The sequence below is a fragment of the Mytilus galloprovincialis genome, chromosome 6 (genome assembly GCF_965363235.1).
Source record: "Mytilus galloprovincialis chromosome 6, xbMytGall1.hap1.1, whole genome shotgun sequence".
Classification (NCBI taxonomy): domain Eukaryota; kingdom Metazoa; phylum Mollusca; class Bivalvia; order Mytilida; family Mytilidae; genus Mytilus; species Mytilus galloprovincialis.
Genome location: NC_134843.1, coordinates 21760622 through 21782402, shown reverse-complemented (window position 1 = coordinate 21782402; position 21781 = coordinate 21760622). Strand labels below are relative to the sequence as shown.

Genomic DNA, 21781 nt, shown 5'->3' with positions numbered 1-21781 from the left:
TAAGACCCTTTTAAACTAGTATGATCTGTTATTTGGTACTTTTCTTTCCATTTAAAGTACATTCAATACATATGTAAGGATAATTTATAACCAAAAAGCTTCACAGATTTAAAATTGTTTGAAAATATAACATTTTCATGTCAGGCCCCCCTTTATTTGAAAACCTCAATTTTTAGGCACAGGCTCATATAAATTTGACTTTTGAATAATAATGCTAAGTCTGATAAATCAAATGAGTTCTCTATTGCTTTTAATACATGATATATTATATATTAAGGCATTTGAAAAGTATTTTTTTGCAATATTTTAATTTTTAAAGCCCCAAATGCTGCTAGTTGAATTTTTTTCAATTGTAACGCCAGAGAGTAGGTACAGTAAGACCCCTTTTTTGCCTCAAAATATAGCAGTTTTACAAAATTGTTTAAATGTAAACTTTTGGTTATTCATTGGACAGTAGAATGCTTCTGCTTCATAAATATGGGCTGTTTTTGACAATACAATGCACATATATCGGGTATTAGCACCGTTAATTCATGCTTAATTACTGAAATCTTCACAATTCTAGCATTTTAGTTAAATTTTTGACGGTTTTCGTGTAAAATGAAAGTGGCTGCATTCGTGTTCATCCTTAATATTGAAATGTAAGTGGTATTTGATGATAATACATAACATATATAAAGGTTGAGGATAAACACGGATGGGGCATTTGATCTTGAATCGGCTCGTTTTTATACGACCGCAAAAAAAATTTTTTTTTTGGTCGTATATAGGTATCACGTTGGCGTCGTCGTCTGCGTCGTCGTCGTCGTCGTCGTCCGAATACTTTTAGTTTTCGCACTCTAACTTTAGTAAAAGTGAATAGAAATCTATGAAATTTTAACACAAGGTTTATGACCACAAAAAGAAGGTTGGGATTGATTTTGGGAGTTTTTGTCCAAACATTTTAGGAATTAGGGGCCAAAAAGGGCCCAAATAAGCATTTTCTTGGTTTTCGCACTATAACTTTAGTTTAAGTTAATAGAAATCTATGAAATTTGGACACAAGGTTTATGACCACAAAAGGAAGGTTGGGATTCATTTTGGGAGTTTTGGTTCCAACGGTGTAGGAATTAGGGGCCAAAAAAAGGTCCCAAATAAGCATTATTCTTGGTTTTCGCACAATAACTTTAGTTTAAGTAAATAGAAATCAATGAAATTTAAACACAAGGTTTATGACCACAAAAGGAAGGTTGGGGTTGATTTTGGGAGTTGAGGTTCAAACAGGTTAGGAATTAGGGGCCAAAAAGGGGCCCAAATAAGCATTTTTCTTGGTTTTTGCACCATAACTTTGATATAAGTATATAGAAATCTATGAAATTTAAACACAAGGTTTATGACCATAAAAGGAAGGTTGGGATTGATTTTTGGGAGTTTTGGAATAAAGGGCTCAAAGGGTCCAAAATTAAACTTTGTTTGATTTCATCAAAAATTGAATAATTGGGGTTCTTTGATATGCCGAATCTAACTGTGTATGTAGATTCTTAAATTTTGGTCCCCTTTTCAAATTGGTCTACATTAAGGTCCAAAGGGTCCAAAATTAAACTTAGTTTGATTTTAACAAAAATTGAATCCTTGGGGTTCTTTGATATGCTGAATCTAAAAATGTACTTAGATTTTTTATTATTGGCCCAGTTTTCAAGTTGGTCAAAATAGGGGTCCAAAATTAAACTTTGTTTGATTTCATCAAAAATTGAATGATTGGTGTTCTTTGATATGCCAAATCTAACTGTGTATGTAGATTCTTAATTTTTAGTCCCGTTTTCAGATTGGTCTACATTAAAGTCCAAAGGGTCCAAAATTAAACTAAGTTTGATTTTAACAAAAAATGAATTCTTGGGCTTTTTTGATATGCTGAATCTAAACATGTGCTTAGATTTTTGATTATAGGCCCAGTTTTCAAGTTGGTTAAAATCAGGATCCAAAATTATTATATTAAGTATTGTGCAATAGAAAGAAATTTTCAATTGCACAGTATTCAGCAATAGCAAGAAATCTTCAATTGCACAGTATTGTGCAATAGCAAGAAATTTTCAATTTCACAGTATTGCACAATAGCAAGAAATCTTCAATTGCACAGTATTGTGCAATAGCAAATATTTTCAATTGCACAGTATTGCGCAATAGCAAGAAATATCTAATTGCACAATATTGTGCAATAGCAAGAAATTTTCAATTGATTTGAGTTATCTTTCTTTGTCCAGAATAGTAGTTGAATCAACTTAAATCATTGTTTTATACAATATACAATGTATATTCACTTTTACTACCAACTGATAAATTAAAACAATCTTTACCATTCAGTGATAACAAGCACCTTTTGTTTTATGATGTATTTAAATGAGTAGTTATTGTTGCAAACTCCATTAGAAATTTAAATTGAGATCAGTTTTGGAAAAAGGGAAAGGGGGATGTGAAAAAAAATGGGGGGGGGAGGAGGGGTTAAATTTTTCTCATTTCAGATTTCATAAATAAAAAGAAAATTTCTTCAAACATTTTTTTGAGAGGATTAATATTCAGCAGCATAGTGAATTGCTCAAAGGCAAAACAATATTTTAAGTTCATTAGACCACATTCATTCTGTGTCAGAAACCTATGCTGTGTCAACTATTTAATCACAATCCAAATTTAGAGCTGAATCCAGCTTGAATGTTATTTGGTACTTTTCTTTCCATTTAAAGTACATTCAATACATATGTAAGGATAATTTATAACCAAAAAGCTTCACAGATTTAAAATTGTTTGAAAATATAACATTTTCATGTAAGGCCCCCCTTTATTTGAAAACCTCAATTTTTAGGCACAGGCTCATATAAATTTGACTTATGAATAATAATGCTAAGTCTGATAAATCAAATGAGTTCTCTATTGCTTTTAATACATGATATATTATATATTAAGGCATTTGAAAAGTATTTTTTTGCAATATTTTAATTTTTAAAGCCCCAAATGCTGCTAGTTGAATTTTTTTCAATTGTAACGCCAGAGAGTAGGTACAGTAAGACCCCTTTTTTGCCTCAAAATATAGCAGTTTTACAAAATTGTTTAAATGTAAACTTTTGGTTATTCATTGGACAGTAGAATGCTTCTGCTTCATAAATATGGGCTGTTTTTGACAATACAATGCACATATATCGGGTATTAGCACCGTTAATTCATGCTTAATTACTGAAATCTTCACAATTCTAGCATTTTAGTTAAATTTTTGACGGTTTTCGTGTAAAATGAAAGTGGCTGCATTCGTGTTCATCCTTAATATTGAAATGTAAGTGGTATTTGATGATAATACATAACATATATAAAGGTTGAGGATAAACACGGATGGGGCATTTGATCTTGAATCGGCTCGTTTTTATACGACCGCAAAAAAAATTTTTTTTTTGGTCGTATATAGGTATCACGTTGGCGTCGTCGTCTGCGTCGTCGTCGTCGTCGTCGTCCGAATACTTTTAGTTTTCGCACTCTAACTTTAGTAAAAGTGAATAGAAATCTATGAAATTTTAACACAAGGTTTATGACCACAAAAAGAAGGTTGGGATTGATTTTGGGAGTTTTTGTCCAAACATTTTAGGAATTAGGGGCCAAAAAGGGCCCAAATAAGCATTTTCTTGGTTTTCGCACTATAACTTTAGTTTAAGTAAATAGAAATCAATGAAATTTAAACACAAGGTTTATGACCACAAAAGGAAGGTTGGGGTTGATTTTGGGAGTTGAGGTTCAAACAGGTTAGGAATTAGGGGCCAAAAAGGGGCCCAAATAAGCATTTTTCTTGGTTTTTGCACCATTACTTTGATATAAGTATATAGAAATCTATGAAATTTAAACACAAGGTTTATGACCATAAAAGGAAGGTTGGGATTGATTTTTGGGAGTTTTGGAATAAAGGGCTCAAAGGGTCCAAAATTAAACTGTGTTTGATTTCATCAAAAATTGAATAATTGGGGTTCTTTGATATGCCGAATCTAACTGTGTATGTAGATTCTTAAATTTTGGTCCCCTTTTCAAATTGGTCTACATTAAGGTCCAAAGGGTCCAAAATTAAACTTAGTTTGATTTTAACAAAAATTGAATCCTTGGGGTTCTTTGATTTGCTAAATCTAAAAATGTACTTAGATTTTTTATTATTGGCCCAGTTTTCAAGTTGGTCAAAATAGGGGTCCAAAATTAAACTTTGTTTGATTTCATCAAAAATTGAATGATTGGTGTTCTTTGATATGCCAAATCTAACTGTGTATGTAGATTCTTAATTTTTAGTCCCGTTTTCAGATTGGTCTACATTAAAGTCCAAAGGGTCCAAAGTTAAACTAAGTTTGATTTTAACAAAAAATGAATTCTTGGGCTTTTTTGATATGCTGAATCTAAACATGTGCTTAGATTTTTGATTATAGGCCCAGTTTTCAAGTTGGTTAAAATCAGGATCCAAAATTATTATATTAAGTATTGTGCAATAGAAAGAAATTTTCAATTGCACAGTATTCAGCAATAGCAAGAAATCTTCAATTGCACAGTATTGTGCAATAGCAAGAAATTTTCAATTTCACAGTATTGCACAATAGCAAGAAATCTTCAATTGCACAGTATTGTGCAATAGCAAATATTTTCAATTGCAGAGTATTGCGCAATAGCAAGAAATATCTAATTGCACAATATTGTGCAATAGCAAGAAATTTTCAATTGATTTGAGTTATCTTTCTTTGTCCAGAATAGTAGTTGAATCAACCTAAATCATTGTTTTATACAATATACAATGTATATTCACTTTTACTACCAACTGATAAATTAAAACAATCTTTACCATTCAGTGATAACAAGCACCTTTTGTTTTATGATGTATTTAAATGAGTAGTTATTGTTGCAAACTCCATTAGAAATTTAAATTGAGATCAGTTTTGGAAAAAGGGAAAGGGGGATGTGAAAAAAAATGGGGGGGGGGAGGAGGGGTTAAATTTTTCTCATTTCAGATTTCATAAATAAAAAGAAAATTTCTTCAAACATTTTTTTGAGAGGATTAATATTCAGCAGCATAGTGAATTGCTCAAAGGCAAAACAATATTTTAAGTTCATTAGACCACATTCATTCTGTGTCAGAAACCTATGCTGTGTCAACTATTTAATCACAATCCAAATTTAGAGCTGAATCCAGCTTGAATGTTGTGTCCATACTTGCCCCAACCGTTCAGGGTTCAACCTCTGCGGTCGTATAAAGCTGCGCCCTGCGGAGCATCTGGTTAATGACTAAATCAGTTAAAATCTTTCACATACACTAATTGAATGAAATGAAATGGACACGTAAGTGCTTAAAAAGTAGTCAAAATCTTTCGTCAAATGAACTTGAAATTTGAGGCCAATTTTGGTCCTGACCTACTTCTTTAACACACAAGGTTTAATATAGAATGTATCATATTGTCTATAATATACATCCTATTGTTATGAAACTTTGTAAGTAGTGTTATAATTTATTAAGCTTTGGTCATACTAAGTTTTTATAAGATTGGACAACTTTTTCTATCCTAAGAGGTAAAATCAGTAAATATAGAATCTGTTATATGATTTTATTGTGTGAATTTGTCAAATCGCATACAACTAAAGGAATTAAACTTTTGTTTGATAGAATTTCTGCAAAAATGACCAATTTTGACATTTTATGGTCAAAGTGGCTTTCAAAAATTTAAAGCAAAACATTCGGAGGCTATCATATAAAGCACAATCTTTGGTTACAAGGGCGAAGCCAACGGAGTACAAATTTAAGACCGCAACATGTCTTAAAGCCAAAAAGTGTATATTTGGTTGCTAAGGACAGTAAAAAATAAACTTAATATGTATTGCAATCCTAGCAGATTTTTTTCCCTTCAGAACTATATTAAGAACTAAAAGAAGAAAGATTTGTGGTAAAAATTATCTTAAAAAGTGAATTTCGGTGCTTTCTGATATGCAATAAGGTAGCACTCATCAACAGTTAGAAAATAAATTTAAAATTGAACCACAAAATGTTATCATCTTCAATTCCTGGCTTTCTAATACATTAACCTAATTGTTTGTGTTATACATGTGCATATGTATGTAATCATTATCTTCCATAGATATTTCCAAAAGTTAAAAGGGTGAAATATAATTCCATTCTTTAGTGTATCCGTTGCAACAATCTGCATTTATTTACAATAAAATATTGCAAAAAGGTGAGGGGGGGGGGGGGTGAAAATGTCACATATCCCTCCAAAATTTGGATCAAACTAGAATTTCAATGCCTTTGAGTGATACCTTTTCAGAAACTGTTGACATTAATCTACCTAATTATCAAATTAAATATGGGTGTCTGTTTCTTCATTTTTTCGAAAAATTTAATTACAAAGTTCGTGCGACAAAAAGTTGGAAAAAAAAATTGCAATTTTTGCCGGACCAATGTTTGGTATGGATATGCAAATACGGACTGTCATACAGAAACAGTCTATCTTACATACATAACATAATGTTCAAATAAACCCACTATGAAGACTATTTTAATCATCAGCTTTTTAAAAATGAATTTTATCGCACACTAGCTCTCATATTTGAAAAATCCACAGGGGCCACAATGCGAAACTAAACACCTTCCTGTGGAGTGCTACCTAATACATTTCCTTTCTCATAGGCGGATTTAGAGGGGGCCCAGACCCCCCTTTTCTGTGAAAAATTTGGTAAATTATATAGGGAATCACTGAAGCATGACCGGAGCGGGTCCCCTCTAAGGCAGTCAGTGGATCCGCCTCTGTTTCTCATAGTCATTCTTATTTAAAGACGTGATCATTTCTTATCGCATAATTCTGATCTTATGTATTTTACAGTACCAGTGACAACAGTAACGATTACACCAGCTGGAATCAGTAATGTAGTAAATGTTGTAGTTGGAGCCACACGGACATTCAACTGTTCTACAGGTTTGAGTCGTCCAGCTGCTTGGATACAATGGTATATCGGAGGAGAGAATGTGACCAACCAGGCACAACCACAGACACCACTACAAGACGGTGATAAGATTATATCGTCTAGTAGACTGGTATATATAGGGGAAGATGAGGATAACAACAAAACCATCTTTTGTGAAACTGTTAATATTGAAGGACAAGATAAAGTCAAATCTAGAGAAATATCTATTTATATACAAAGTGAGTTTAATAATTATTGGCTATTTGCCTTCAATTGTTATCATAAGAGTGAGCATAAATCTTTTTATTTCAAATACTAACATGCCTTGTATAACCTTGTATATTAAACTCAAGCTTCTATATCACGTCTTGTCAGAAAGGAAGTCTGTTTGTTTACATTTTTTTTTATCATATTCACGCGAAAAAAATCGGCCACATTCGAAAAAGCCCAATCAAAACACTCGAAAACCACGATCCAAGCCGGACACTATACCTACCGTGCAAATATTCATGTAAATATATTCCGTTTTCGTAGACTTTCACAAAATATGTATATTCGATATTATAACGAAACAAACATTTTTTTTGAGATTCAATATGTCAGAATCTTTCGTTTTTGTTTGTTTGTTAAATGTACATAATTCCCTTTTTAGCTGACCGTTCCGAAGGAACTGTGAGCTTAAGCCATCAGTTGGCATCCGTCGTCGTCCGTCGTCGTCGTCGTCGTCCGTCGTCGTCCGTCGTCGTCCGTCTGGTGTAAACTATTTCAAACATCTTCCTCTCTGAAACTACTGAACCAATTCCAACCAAACTTAAGCTGAATGATTCTTAGGGTATCTAGAATAAAGTTTGTGTTTTGTTTTCTGTTTCGTCAAAAAACATGGCCGCCATGGCTAAAGGTATAACATAAAGATAAAATGCATATCTTATATCTCAAAAACCAAAGCAGTTAGAGCAAATCTGACGACGGGTTAAAGTGTTCATAAGGTAACATTCTATCAGCCCTGACATTTTTAGATGAATGTAATAACCCATTGTTGGGTTGCTGCCACTAAATTGGTAATTTTTTGGAAATTTTGCAGTGTTTGATTATTATCTTGAATAGTATTCATAATAAAGATAAACTGTAAACAGCAAATATGTTCAGCAAAGTAAGGTCTACAAATAAGTTTCATGACCAAAATTGTCAATTGACCTCTTAAAGAGTAAATGCCCTTTAAGGACACTTTTACACAATTTGTTTTTCATGTTTTCTAACATTGAAAAATATTCTTTTCTGAAACCACTAAACCAATTCCAACCAAACTTCAGCTGAATGATCCTTAGGGTGTCTAGAAATGTTTTATTTTTTGTTTCGTCAAAAAATATGGCCGCCATGGCTAAAAATAGAACATAGAGTTTTTGGTATATATTTCAAAAACCAAAGCAGTGAAAGTAAATCTGATATGGGGTAAAAGTGTTTATAAGGTAGAATTCTATCAGCCCTGAAATGTTCAGATGAATCTCATAATCCATTGTTGGGTTGCTGCCATTAGATTTGTAGTTATTATCTTGAATAGTATTAATAGTAAAGATAAACTGTAAACAGCAAATATGTTCAGCAAATCAAGATCTACAAATAAGTTTTATATGACCAAAATTGTCAATTGACCCCTTAATGATTTATTGTCCTTTAGGTACAATTTTACACAATTTGTTTATCATGTTTTCTAACACTTAAACCAAAAAAACAAACTACGATGAAATTGGACACTTAAACTCTTAAACGAAAGATAAATACCAAAAAATCAAGGTAAGTGATTCAGGCTCTTGAGAGCCTCTTGTTTGATATGTGATATATACACCAAATTTACAATAAGACCTTTGACTTAGTATAAGATGATATACGCAACAAAGATTACCAAGATATCATTTTGTTCACCAATAATAAGAAACTAAGACGATAAATGAAAGTAATATTTATGTATAGATTAAAACACACCAATTACTCCCTCCAATAAAGAACGTGCTAAGATATGATGTTTTAACTACAACTTGACTAAGGATTAAGAATAAAGCTGAACAAAAGATTTCTAATCACCTTTTTTCGCGTTAGGTGTCAGACCACCAATTACTCCCTCCAATTTAGAACGTTCTCAGATAGGATGTTTTTAGCTACAAATTGACTAAGGATTAAGAATAAAGCAGAACAATAGATTTCTAATCACATTTTTTCGCGTTAGGTGTCAGACCACCAATTACTCCCTCCAATTTAGAACGTGAAGGTAGGCCTACTCGGACAAAAATAGTGCATTTGATGTCATTGTTAACTTTCACTAACAAACACATTGGCAGAAATGAAACTTTTTGTGGAATAGAAATAAATTAAGACTTTTTTAGCCAAAATTTACTTGTCTATGAGTTTAAATTCAACATTGAAGATTAATGCGCTCCATAGTATACTAATTGAAGATTTCGACAAAAAAACAGGGGTTATTTTTAGTGGTACTGTAATGATTTTATAGGGTTATGTGTATGCAATATATTACCTATAATATCACAATCATATGCTTGAGTCATTAGTCGTCTAATAGGCCGCTCATCAACGTGGGGACGTCCGATCAGGATAACAATTAGGATAATGACTGCCAAATATACCATGGGGAATCCCGGAATTCCTTAATATGACGTGGAAGTTGTCCGAATGTATATTGGTAATAGTAAGCCAAGATATATGTAGTTCCGAGTCTACCATATTGATAACAGTACTGTACCTCTATTCGGGAGACCTCTTCTTTATATGATTTAAATGTATGTTGAAGATTGGCATGTAGAAACCTAATACATGTACAATGCAGGATACAACTGGTTTCTATGAAGTTAAACTTAGAATATTAAGAAAGCTGTGAAAATCGCAAAATTTGGTAGAACAGATAGGGATTTTAATCGGTGGTCTGACACCTTCAAAGGGAAATGCGGCGAAACCTCAAAATTAGAAAACTTGATTTTTTTTTGCCTTAACTGATCATTTGAAATTAGATTAGCCACATTTCAATTTTTTTGGGGGCAAAACGTCACATATTGCAAATTTAGAGCCTTAAACCTGAGTTTGTGGTATGTTTAGTGTTTCTCAGCCTGACAATATGTTTTATATATAAACAAAACGTCATAAATTGTTATAAATGCACAGTTAGTTGATTTTGTGGTGTTTTAACATTAAAACATAGGATTTGTACTACCCCAAAAAAATTATCATGAAGATTTAATATAATTATTTGATTTTTACCCCTTATATCATTGCGTCATTCCATGTATTTGGCAGATAGCAAAGCCTGATGAAAATACCATTTATCATCTCAAATATTTTTTTTTTATCTTAGATTTTATTGACAAATGTAAATAGAACAGTTAAATGACCATGTTTGCACTTTTGGTCAATTAATAGTCCCTTCACGGATACCAGGTGAAAAAAGGGGGTCAATATTCCTTGACACTTCAGTACCTTTGATTTTTACTAAACTTATCGCAAAAAATGTGGAAAGACTTCAAAGCAGTAGAACAAACAAGGAAATATCATCAAAAAATGATCTTGATATTCAAAAGTTTATGTTCATGTAATCCAAAATGACTTTTTAAAGTATTTTCTTTCAAAGTCATACATTACAGTCAGTTTAAATTGAAATGTGAATTTTGTAATATAAGTCACATTATGCTCAAATAAGATGTTTTTAACTACAATTTGACAACGGAATAAAAGTAAAGCAAACCAATAGTTTTCTAATCATGTTTTTGTCTCTTCAAAGGGAAATGCGGTGAAATCTCAAAATTAGAAAGCAATTGATTTTTTTGCCTTAATTGATCATTTATAGTAGCCACATGTCAATCAATTTGGGGGCAAAATGTCACATATTGCAATTTAAGAGCCTTAAACCAGAGTTTGTGCTGTGTTTAGAATTTCTCACCCTGACAATATGCTTTTATAAAAAAAAATGTCTTAAATTGTAATAAATGCACAGTAAGTTGTTTCTGGGGTGTAAACATTTTAATAGGATGTTTACTTCCTCAAAAAAAATTGTTGTTATGACAACTTAATGAAATTATATGATTTTTAACCGGATTTTTGTGACAAAAGAGTCAGTTATTGATTTGGAGATGTACGGCGGGCAGTCGGGCGGTCGGTCGGGCGGGAGGCAACCAAATGTTGTCCGTGCATTTACTCATAAATCGTTCAAACAAAGCTTTTTTTTTATTATTATGTTTCTGACAACAAAATGAAGGTCATGTTCAATAATGACGATTTTGACTTTTACCGTTCAGGAGTTATGGTTCTTGAAAGATTGAAAAATGGCTTTTCCAGTCGTGTTCCTGCATTTACTCATGAACTGTTTAACCAAAGCTTTTCAAATTTTAATATGTTGTTACTGATTACAAAATGGAGGTCAAATTCAATAATGTCGATTTTGACTTTTACCGTACATCAGTTATGGTTCTTGAAAGATCGAAAAATGGCGTTTCCATTCATGTTGTTGCATTTACTCATGAACCATTCAACTTAAGCTTTTCAAATTTTAATATGTTGATACTGATGACAAAATGTATGGAAAGCCAACGGGGTCAAAATTCTTAATTCGTAACTTGTCAATTCGTAACTTGTAACTGTGCAATTTCTAAATTGTTAATTCGTAAATTGTTAATTTGTAACTTGTTATTGTGAAATTCATAATGCTTAATTCGTAAATTGTCAATTTGTAACTTGCACCTTTGTAGTTTCAACATTCTTAATCGGTAAATTGTCAGTTTGTTACTTGTAACTGTGCAATTTCATCATAATGCTTCATTCGTAAATTGTCGATTTGTAACATGTATCTTTGTATCAAAATTCAACATTCTTCATTTGTTAATTGTCAATTTGTAACTTGTAGATTTCAAAATTCTTTATTGGTAAATTGTCTTTTTGTATATTGATGTTTTGTAACTTGTAACATGCGACTTGTCGATTCGTGAATTGTCGATGTGTGAAATGTCGAAGTGTTAAATGTCATCGTTGTATTATGCTAACGATCATTATGACGACAGATGGCGCTCGGGTTCTTCTTCGGTGTATAAGCCTCCTGTAAGTAGGAGCACCGCCATATGGAATACATACCAAAGGAGTATAAATCAATTATGTACAGCACATACATATAAAAGATAACAAATAGATAAATACATTGTTTATTTTATATGGCATGTATAAAAGGGACTCGGTTTTGTATTGAGGTAACCTCGTATAAACATGTTTGTTTACTGTACTGGTCACCAAACCTGCAATGAGGTGTGTCACTTCCTTTATTAAGGTATATAGATGTGTCGCTGGAACGGGCTTCCTTATCAACTTCGTAAATATATTACTGTCACTTGGCAAGAAATTTCTACTTAATATTTAACCGGGTCAAAACAAGACTAACAAGAATGTGTCCCCATTACACAAATGCCCCACTCGCACTATCATTTTCTATGTTCAGTGGACCGTGAAATTGGGGTAAACACTCTAATTAAAAAGATCATATCATAGGGAACATGTATACTAAGTTTGAAGTGGATTGGACTACCTTTACCAAAAACTTTAACCTGAAGCGGGACAAACGGACGAACGGACGGACGGACGGACGAACGAACGGACGCACAGACCAGAAAACATAATGCCCCTCTTCTATCGTAGATGGGGCATAAAAACTTGAAATATAAGACGGTGCTGGAAAAATACTAATATTGTCCTGGGCCCGCACATTAGGACTCAATGTATAATGGCAGAAATGGTTTGACAACCATCATTCATTAATATTATAATCTCAATATTAGAATTTCAGAAAAGAATGTAATTTATTCTAATGATATGTTTTACTACAAGAAACAAATGGACGAACAGTCTTTATTTATTTGGCTCCTGCGTAATGAACATAAATCAGGAATCTGATGTACAGTAGTTATCGTTTGTTTATGTAGTTTATACGTGTTTCTCGTTTCTTGTTTTTTTTATATAGATTAGACTGTTGGTTTTCCCGTTTGAATGGTTTTACACAAGTAATTTTGGGGCCCTTTATAGCTTGTTGTTCGGTGTGAGCCAAGGCTCCGTGTTGAAGGCCGTATCTTGACCTATAATGGGTTACTTTTATAAATTGTTATTTGGATGGAGAGTTGTCTCATTGGCGCTCATACCACATCTTCCTATGTCTATAAAAAATGTTTAATGATATCATATAAGTTTTTTGTAAAACAAACTGAATAAAAAAATATTTTAAATGAGCCACTTAGTTAATGTATACTATATATCAAAACTGTGTAGAATATGCACTATTTTGTAATAAAATCTAAAGGAATCAAAAAAACTAATCGAGGCCCTAAAATTTGAGATATTGTCAACCGGAATGCGAGAAAACCGCATATATTTTAATGGTCAGGTCAATAATGAGATATCATATCGTCAATAGTATGGGACCAGTTCACATCTTCAATCATCAATAAGCTTGAAAGAATACAGTGACAACCTGTGAGATTTATAACAGGAGAGTACAAGGACGTTCAAGTCAGAAGCTAATATTTCTGTACGAGATGGTCGCAGTGCTATAGAACCAGACAATTTCAAAAAAAAAAAGCTCGTCCAAAAAGAACACTAAATTGCTGTCAAGGGCCCGATTTGACAATTATCAGTCAAGAAATGTTGTGAACAAACATGCAGATAAAAAACTACACGAAGTGTTTTGAGATTTCAACGAGTAAAATACAACAATATTCTAACTCATTTTTCGTATAAACAGTATTCGAATAGGACCACATTGAAGAAGCGTAGTGCGTACACCGAGCGTTGACAGCCGTTATGTAACTTCTCTCGAGCATCGTCAATACATCGACGGCGCTCTCTCTACCGTTTTATTAAAGCCGGTATTTGTATCCAAAACGTTCTCCTACAGATACAGATCTATAAGGATCGTGGTACAAGATCGAAATATACTAGGAGGTGTCCCCTCTATATTTTTTAATGACCATGATCGTTAAACTACGAAACTGTTTATTTTTTACTACACGCGTCACCTACATAAATTTGAGAATGGAGATGGGGAATGTGTCAAAGAGACAACAACCTGACCATAGAGCAAACCACAACCGAACGCAACCAATGGGTCTTCAATGCAACGAGAAACTCCCGCACCCGGAGGATTCCTTCAGCTGGCCCCTAAACAAATATGTATACTAGTTCAGTGATACCGGACGTCATACTGAACTCCGAATTATACACAAGAAACAAAAATTAAAAATCATACAAGACTAACAAAGGCCAGTGTTTTTTTGAAATCTCAAACCCCCCTTCTTAATACTCCCACTTTTAAAAAAATTGACGCCCTCTCCCTCTGACTTGTCAGAGAAAAGAGCTTGCCATATCGCCATTTGCATGAAAGAGGCAATTATCTCTTACTAGTATATGCTTACACTAATTATACCCCACGCAACGAAGTTGCGGAGGGTGTAATGTTTTGACCCGTCCGTCTGTCTGTCTGCCTGTCCGTACGTCAGTCCATCGGTCCTGTTTCTTGTCATCGCAACTCCTCTCAAACCACACAATAGAATTTCATGATAATAAGGACAAACTAAGTAGATTTGCATATCGGCAAGAAATTACAATTCATTTTTTTCTAGAAGTTACGCCCCTTTGAACTTATCCTCTGAAACCACACCACAGAATTTCATGTAACCTTGTAGATAATAAGGACATACTATGCATAGGGGGATCCAGGGGGCCCGGGGGGGGGCCGCCCCCTCCCCCTTTTCGTGGAAAAAATTTGGTTGATTATATAGGGAATTACTGAAGCATGACTAGAGAGCCCCCCCCCCCCCCTTAGGTCAGTCAGCGGGCCCCCCCTTAGGAAAAGTTCTGGATCAGCCACTGCTATGTAGATGTACATATCAACAGGAAATTATGATTCATTTTTTTTTTCTTATACAACATTTTTTTCTTACAGTTATTTTATTCCTCCAGTGACAATGTGGGGACGTGGGGCATGTAAGCGCGCTCACTAAGGTTCTTTAATTTTATTTCTCCACGAAAATATTTGCACATTATTTGGGGTTTGGCCAAAGGAGTATGTATTTGGTCATTTTTAGAGTAAAATGATAGCCTTGGATCCTGGTTGCTTGGATCCTGGCTGACTGTTCGACAGAAGAGCCAGGCGGAATACAACCTGGTTTGTCAATAGAATATTAGGATGTTACGAATTCATTGCAAATGATTTTTTATTTTATATTTGACATGCAAATTGAAAAAAAAAATAGGTATATTGATTAACATCGTGAATCATTTCAGTTAATTAACGATTGACAACATGTTAGATTTAGTAAGGTTGCCGGGCTATAAGAAGGTGTGGCACCAGATGGGGTTCATATCGGGAGTACGGGGCATTAAGCAGCTTTTGAGATTGAGGGACTCGTGAATATTTTGGTCTTTTTGGTTGTACATTTTTATTGTAGGAAATCTGGTAGCGGCAATTTTTAAGCTTCTTGTCCAGAAAATTCAGTAGGCTTTATATTAATACATAAAATTGAGAATGGAAATGGGAAATGTGTCAAAGAGACAACAACCCGACCATATAACCGACAACAGCAGAATAGAATATATATGTCAGCCCTTTATGTCAGAATAAAATGGTCCGATAATAGCATTTTATGATTAATAGAAATCGTTTATTACTAGTACCTGGGGTTTTCAGTAATGATGTAGCCTTTTAAAGCCGACTATATGGTATACGGTTTTGTCATTGATGTAGGCAGTAGGTTGCCTATAGTTGCTTACATGGACTTTAATTGTACTTCGCCGGTTGGTGGATAGTTGTCTCATTGGCAATCATACGGTTTATTACCACATCTCCTTATTGTATATACCTGAATAATCCAGTCGTAATATTCCACTGACCAACGACTATTTCATTAACCTCGTAATTAGGAGAGATCAATTATTTTGAGGGACTGAACTAGTCGGGATGTTTTTTTTATATAGTTTCCGAACGAAAGTCCACGTCAGTAATAAAAATAAAACTGGGATCCTGTAAACATGCAATTTTTAATTTGCTTTTTTTAGACGCATTTGCTGTAATCAATGGATTAAAATTACTTAGGTATATATTCCACATGGAGGTACTCCGACTTACAGGAGGATTATACACCGAAGAAGAACCCGAGCGCCATCTGTCGTCATAATGATCGTTAGCATAATACAACGATGACATTTAACACTTCGACATTTCACACATCGACAAGTCACATGTTACAAGTTACAAAACATCAATATACAAAAAGACAATTTACCAATAAAGAATTTTGAAATCTACAAGTTACAAATTGACAATTAACAAATGAAGAATGTTGAATTTTGATACAAAGATACATGTTACAAATCGACAATTTACGAATGAAGCATTATGATGAAATTGCACAGTTACAAGTAACAAACTGACAATTTACCGATTAAGAATGTTGAAACTACAAAGGTGCAAGTTACAAATTGACAATTTACGAATTAAGCATTATGAATTTCACAATAACAAGTTACAAATTAACAATTTACGAATTAACAATTTAGAAATTGCACAGTTACAAGTTACGAATTGACAAGTTACGAATTAAGAATTTTGACCCCGTTGGCTTTCCATAAAAATGGATGTCAAATTTGATATTGACGATTTTAACTTTCACCGTTCATCAGTTATGGTTCTTGTGATATTGGCAGGACACAAATAAATGTTAATAAATCCGGTTTGCTGTCGTTGTGACAGCTTCTTGTTACCCCTTATGTCATTTCGTCACACCATGTATTTGGCAGATAGCATAGCCTGATGTAAACACTGCAGAAACTCACAAAATACCATTTATTATCTCAATTGAAATTTTGATATTAATGGTCCCTTCACTAACAACACGTAAAAAAGGGGGTCAATATTCATTGACACTTCAATACCTTGGATTTTTTACTAAACTCATTGCAAACATTGTGGAAAGACTTCAAAGCAGTAGAACAAACAAGGAAAAATCATTAAAAAGTAATCTTGACATTGAAAGTGTATATTCTTGTAGTCAGTCAGGGGACTTTTTGAAATAAATGACATAGGTTTAGATGATATCTGTACATTAGTAAAATTGAAAAAAATTGAACATTTTGCTTCGTTTAAGAAGCTAGTGTTATGCCTTTTATGCAACTATCTGGCTGCAAATTCTATTTTAGTTGAAAAAATGCTATAATAATGGCTTTACATAATGAACTGATTTTCCCCAGCAGTGGGAGTATTTTTCCTGTAAATTCAAGGTTTCATCTTATAGATTATATAATAAAAGTCTACTATTCGCGATAAAAATTTCACTGTTCGGGGGGTGTTAAGATTAGAGGGGGTTATTAAAATAATGATACTTTTGTTGCAGAAAGCTCGACATAGGGATAGTATTGCGGTGGCGGCTACGGCGGCTGCGTAGTCGTTAGCTTACTTCTTAAAAGCTTTATATTATAGGGGGAAGACCTGGATGCTTCAAACTTTGTATATGAATGCCTCATGTTACGAAGTTTTCGTCAGTCACATGTCAAATGTCCTCGACCTCATTTTCATGGTTCAGTGACTACTTCAAAAAAAAATTAAGATTTTTTTTGTAATGTTAAATTCTCTCTTATTATAAGTAATATGATAACTATATTTGGTATGTGCGTTCCTTGCAAGGTTTTCATGCCCGTCAGACAGTTTTACTTGACCTCGACCCCATTTCATAGATCAGTGAACAAGGTTAAATTTTGTAGGTCAAGTCCATATCTCAGATACTATAAGCAATAGGTCTAGTATGGTGTATGGAAGGACTGTAAGGTGTACCAACTGTCCAACTGGCAGGTGTCATCTGACCTTGACCTCATTTTCATGGTTCAGTGATTATAGTTAGGTTTTTGTGTTTTGGTCTGTTTTTCTTATACTGTATGCAATAGGTCTACTATATTTGGTGTATGGAATGATTGAAAGGTGTTCATGTCTAGCTGGCAGGTGTCATCTGAACTTGACCTCATTTTCATGGTTCAGTGATAAAAGGTGTGTTTTTGAGTTTTGGTCTTTTTTTTCTAATACTAATTGCAATAGGTCAACTATATTTGGTGTATGAATACTCATTGCAATAGGTCAACTATATTTTGTGTATGGAAATATTTTATGATCTATTTGTCAGTCGGAAGGTTTTATTTGACCTTGACCTCATTTTCACGGTTCATTGCTCAGTGTTAAGTTTTTGTGTTTTGGTCTGTTTTTCTTAAACTATAAGCAAAAGGTCAACTTTAGTTGTTGTATAGATTGTAAGCTGTACATGCCTGCCTGGCATGGGTAATCTGACCTTGATCTCATTTTCATTGTTCATTAGTCAATGTTTAGTTTTCTTTGTTAAGTTTATGTGACAGTTGTAACAAAGCTTTATGTTTAGGACTATCAACATAATATCAATGATAAGTAAAGAAGACGAGACATTTTAGCTTGTTTGGAAGGAAATTGAGGTGTTTGTATGATACTTCAAAAGTGATTTTTATGTCATTATCCTAGATTCAGTACAAGGTCATCACCTGACATGACCCGGTCATTCTATCAACACAGATGTTGGTTCTGATAATTTTAGCAAATGTAACATTGTTGGACTGATGTTTAGACGAATTATAAAATTGCGGTTTTTATCCAACGCAATCATAGGTTTAAACGTAGTTTTCAATTTAGACTTGTATATATATATATAAACGTGTGAACTTTCAAGGTGCAATATGTTGGTCAAACAGAAATACCATTCAACATCCGACTCAATAACCATAAGTAGTTTTATACAAATGAAAGAAACAAGACATCTATCAAGAGAAGGGCATGATTTTGAAAACGTTAGATTTCATATCATTTTTAAAAAATGAGACACACAAGGAAGACAAAAAAAGAGAGAGAGAGAAAGAGAGAGAGAGAGAGAGTTACGAACTCTTGAACCTGATTGACTCAACCGGAGACACGAGAAAAGATTCAAAACAATGATCATGAATTTCATTCAATTTATATAAATTCATATAAATACAAATAACATCAATATATACGTTAAACATTAACTCAAACTCTGTGTTGAGCTACACAATATTTTTTGTCATGCATTCGATTTCACCTTGATAGATGGACACACGACTGATGAAGCTAATTTGTTTAGCGAAATATTGCATATTCCTATCTAAACTTTAATAAAACCGGCAGATATATACATAATGTAGTCTTTTGAATATACGCCAACGTATTCATGCTATTAAAGTCACTTCAAAAAGTGTTTATAATATGATGTTTATAATATGATGGGTAATTGTTAGTTTCACAGTTTTGACAGTTTTGTCTGTCTCATTTCCTTACAATCGTATCTAACCTTAGTTTTCCTTCTATTAAATGATCGTTTGGTCAATCTGGGCAAATATTTTTTCTGCAACTCGTTTAAACTAAAGACTTCTTCTCTACTGTGAAAGGTTAGATATACTTACTGGAGGTGTTACAAGATGGTTGAAGCTGTTAATTTCTATCTTTATAATATTTATGTGCGCTTCGGCATTAAAATTTATCGGCATATTGTAGGTATTTCAATGGGCATTCGTTGCACCCCATTTACAGCAGACGTGTTTTTTTCTCTGTGAGGAATCACTGTGTATGACCAAGCTAAGTAAAGATCATTCTCAATTGCATTTAATTGATACAATGGATATCTGTTCCTTCCTAGATTTAGATATATCAGTTTTACACAGGAAACCCCACACTAAAATTTACGACAAAAGGGACGATTTTGCATTCCCTACTGTTAGTTTTCCTTTTTTTTTTTAAAGGTGATGTCCTTTGGCACCACCGTACGGTGTGTATATTTCACAACCTGTTCGCTGTTGTGTTTTATAGATTTTAACGAACGTTATCTATGTATTAATACTGGTAAATATTATCCTTTGCATAATAGGTCAATTTGAGGGAATGCTTTTTTTTTATTACATATATTAGCTATAGGCCGTTCTATTTTGTCGTTTGGATGGTTTTACGTTGTCATTTCGGGGCCGTTTATAGCCGACTATGCGATAATAACTTTGTTCATTGTTGAAGGCGTACTGTGACCTATAGTTGTTATTTTTTGTGTCATTTCGTCACTTGTGGAGAGTTGTCTCATCATATCATATCTTTTTTATATGTATATTTTACAGTACCAGTGACAACAGTAACAATCACACCAGCTGGAATCAATAATGTAGTAAATGTTTTAGTTGGAGACACACAAACATTCAACTGTTCTACAGGTTTGAGTCGTCCAGCTGCCTGGATACAATGGTATATCGGAGAAGAGAATGTGACCAACCAGGCTCACCCACAGACACCAAAACAAGACGGTGACAAGTTTATATCTTCTAGTAGACTGGTTTATACAGGGAAAGATGAAAATCACAACAAAACCATATATTGTGAAACTGTTAATATTGACGGACGAAATAAAGTCAAATCAAGAAAGATATATTTTTTTATTTTAGGTAAGTGACGATAGAATAAATAATGTGCATGCAATGCAATTTGTATAATCACAAAATAACGTTTCACGTTTTATAAATCTGTTTAGCTCAATGTTAAGCTGCACAGATCAATGGGTAAAATAGATTTACTATTTATCATATTGGTTTGTGTTAATTTTTAATTCCATGTAACGTGGTATGTTCTAGTACAGGGAGAGTTGTTAAATGGTTCAATACATTCCGTAAATAACCACATCTATTTGCCATGCCTTGAACAAGAACATCTCCATACCTGATCCTGCAGGGTATAATGAATGACTTTTCTGTATTATAATGTTTAAAATAGTTGTTTCAACTCATCGTGCAATAAAAAGTAAAATCACAAAAATACTGAACTTTGAGGAAAATCAATTCGGAAAGTCCATAATCACATGGCAAAATCAAATAACAAAACGCGCTCTGTATTACAAGACTTGTGTTATTACACAAAGCATACGTTACATTTAAGTGTACTTGACGTCGGCATTGTCAACATATTAGTTTTGTTTTCAAAAATTATAGGCATTCTTATTTGAAAAAAAACATTGTGCCTTATCTTGCCGACCTCTACTTTTTTTCATCATATGAATCGAAGTTTGTTAAGACAAAAACAAAAAATCAAAGCCAGATCATTGAATTTCACAATCAGAAATATGGATGCTCTCGCCTCATTTTTAGACTTTTTCTCGAAGTTGACATCAGTGGTAATCTCAGAACAAGAATCTATCACAAAAAAAAAACGGTGTTATTTTGAAATGATAGTTTCCCCCCACCTTAGTGGCAATAAACCAACTCCATCTGTATATGGGATATACATTTTCCAACTCAATCGGTATTCAAAAGCTTGCAACATTTACTCAGACTTTATAAAACGTCACCGACGTAGAAAGTTGTTAAACCACGACTATGTCAAAGAACTTTTTCGTATTTTTTTTCTAGAAAAAGTGCATCGGAAAATACAAATAACCTGTTGATAGATATTCCGTGTTAACTTCACAAAAAAGAAAATAGTAGTCGACTCGTATAGATTCTAGGTACTGCCGTTGTGTATCGTCTAATAGTTAGCAAAGGTACCAGGATTATAATTTAATGCACCAGACGCGCGTTTCGTATACATAAGACTCATCAGTGACGCTCATATCAAAATATTTATAAAGCCAAACAAGTACAAAGGTGAAGGATTCAAAATTCCCAAAAGTTTTGCCAAATACGGCTAAGGTAATCTATGCCTGGGATATGAAAATGAATAACGTATACTTCCTTAAATGTTTTATAATAGTCCATT

The 21781-nt window shown here is 33.4% G+C and overlaps 1 protein-coding gene across 1 annotated transcript in view; it reads left to right on the top strand.

The window, feature by feature from the left end:
- LOC143078538 (nephrin-like) overlaps positions 1-20482 on the top strand; it is a 52798-nt gene extending 32316 nt beyond the window's left edge. The window contains exons 4-6 of the mRNA XM_076253400.1: positions 6858-7178; positions 20158-20281; positions 20479-20482. Coding sequence (XP_076109515.1) covers positions 6858-7178; positions 20158-20281; positions 20479-20482 — 449 coding nt within the window. The remainder of the gene's footprint in view (positions 1-6857; positions 7179-20157; positions 20282-20478) is intronic.
- Positions 20483-21781: the final 1299 nt, after the last annotated feature.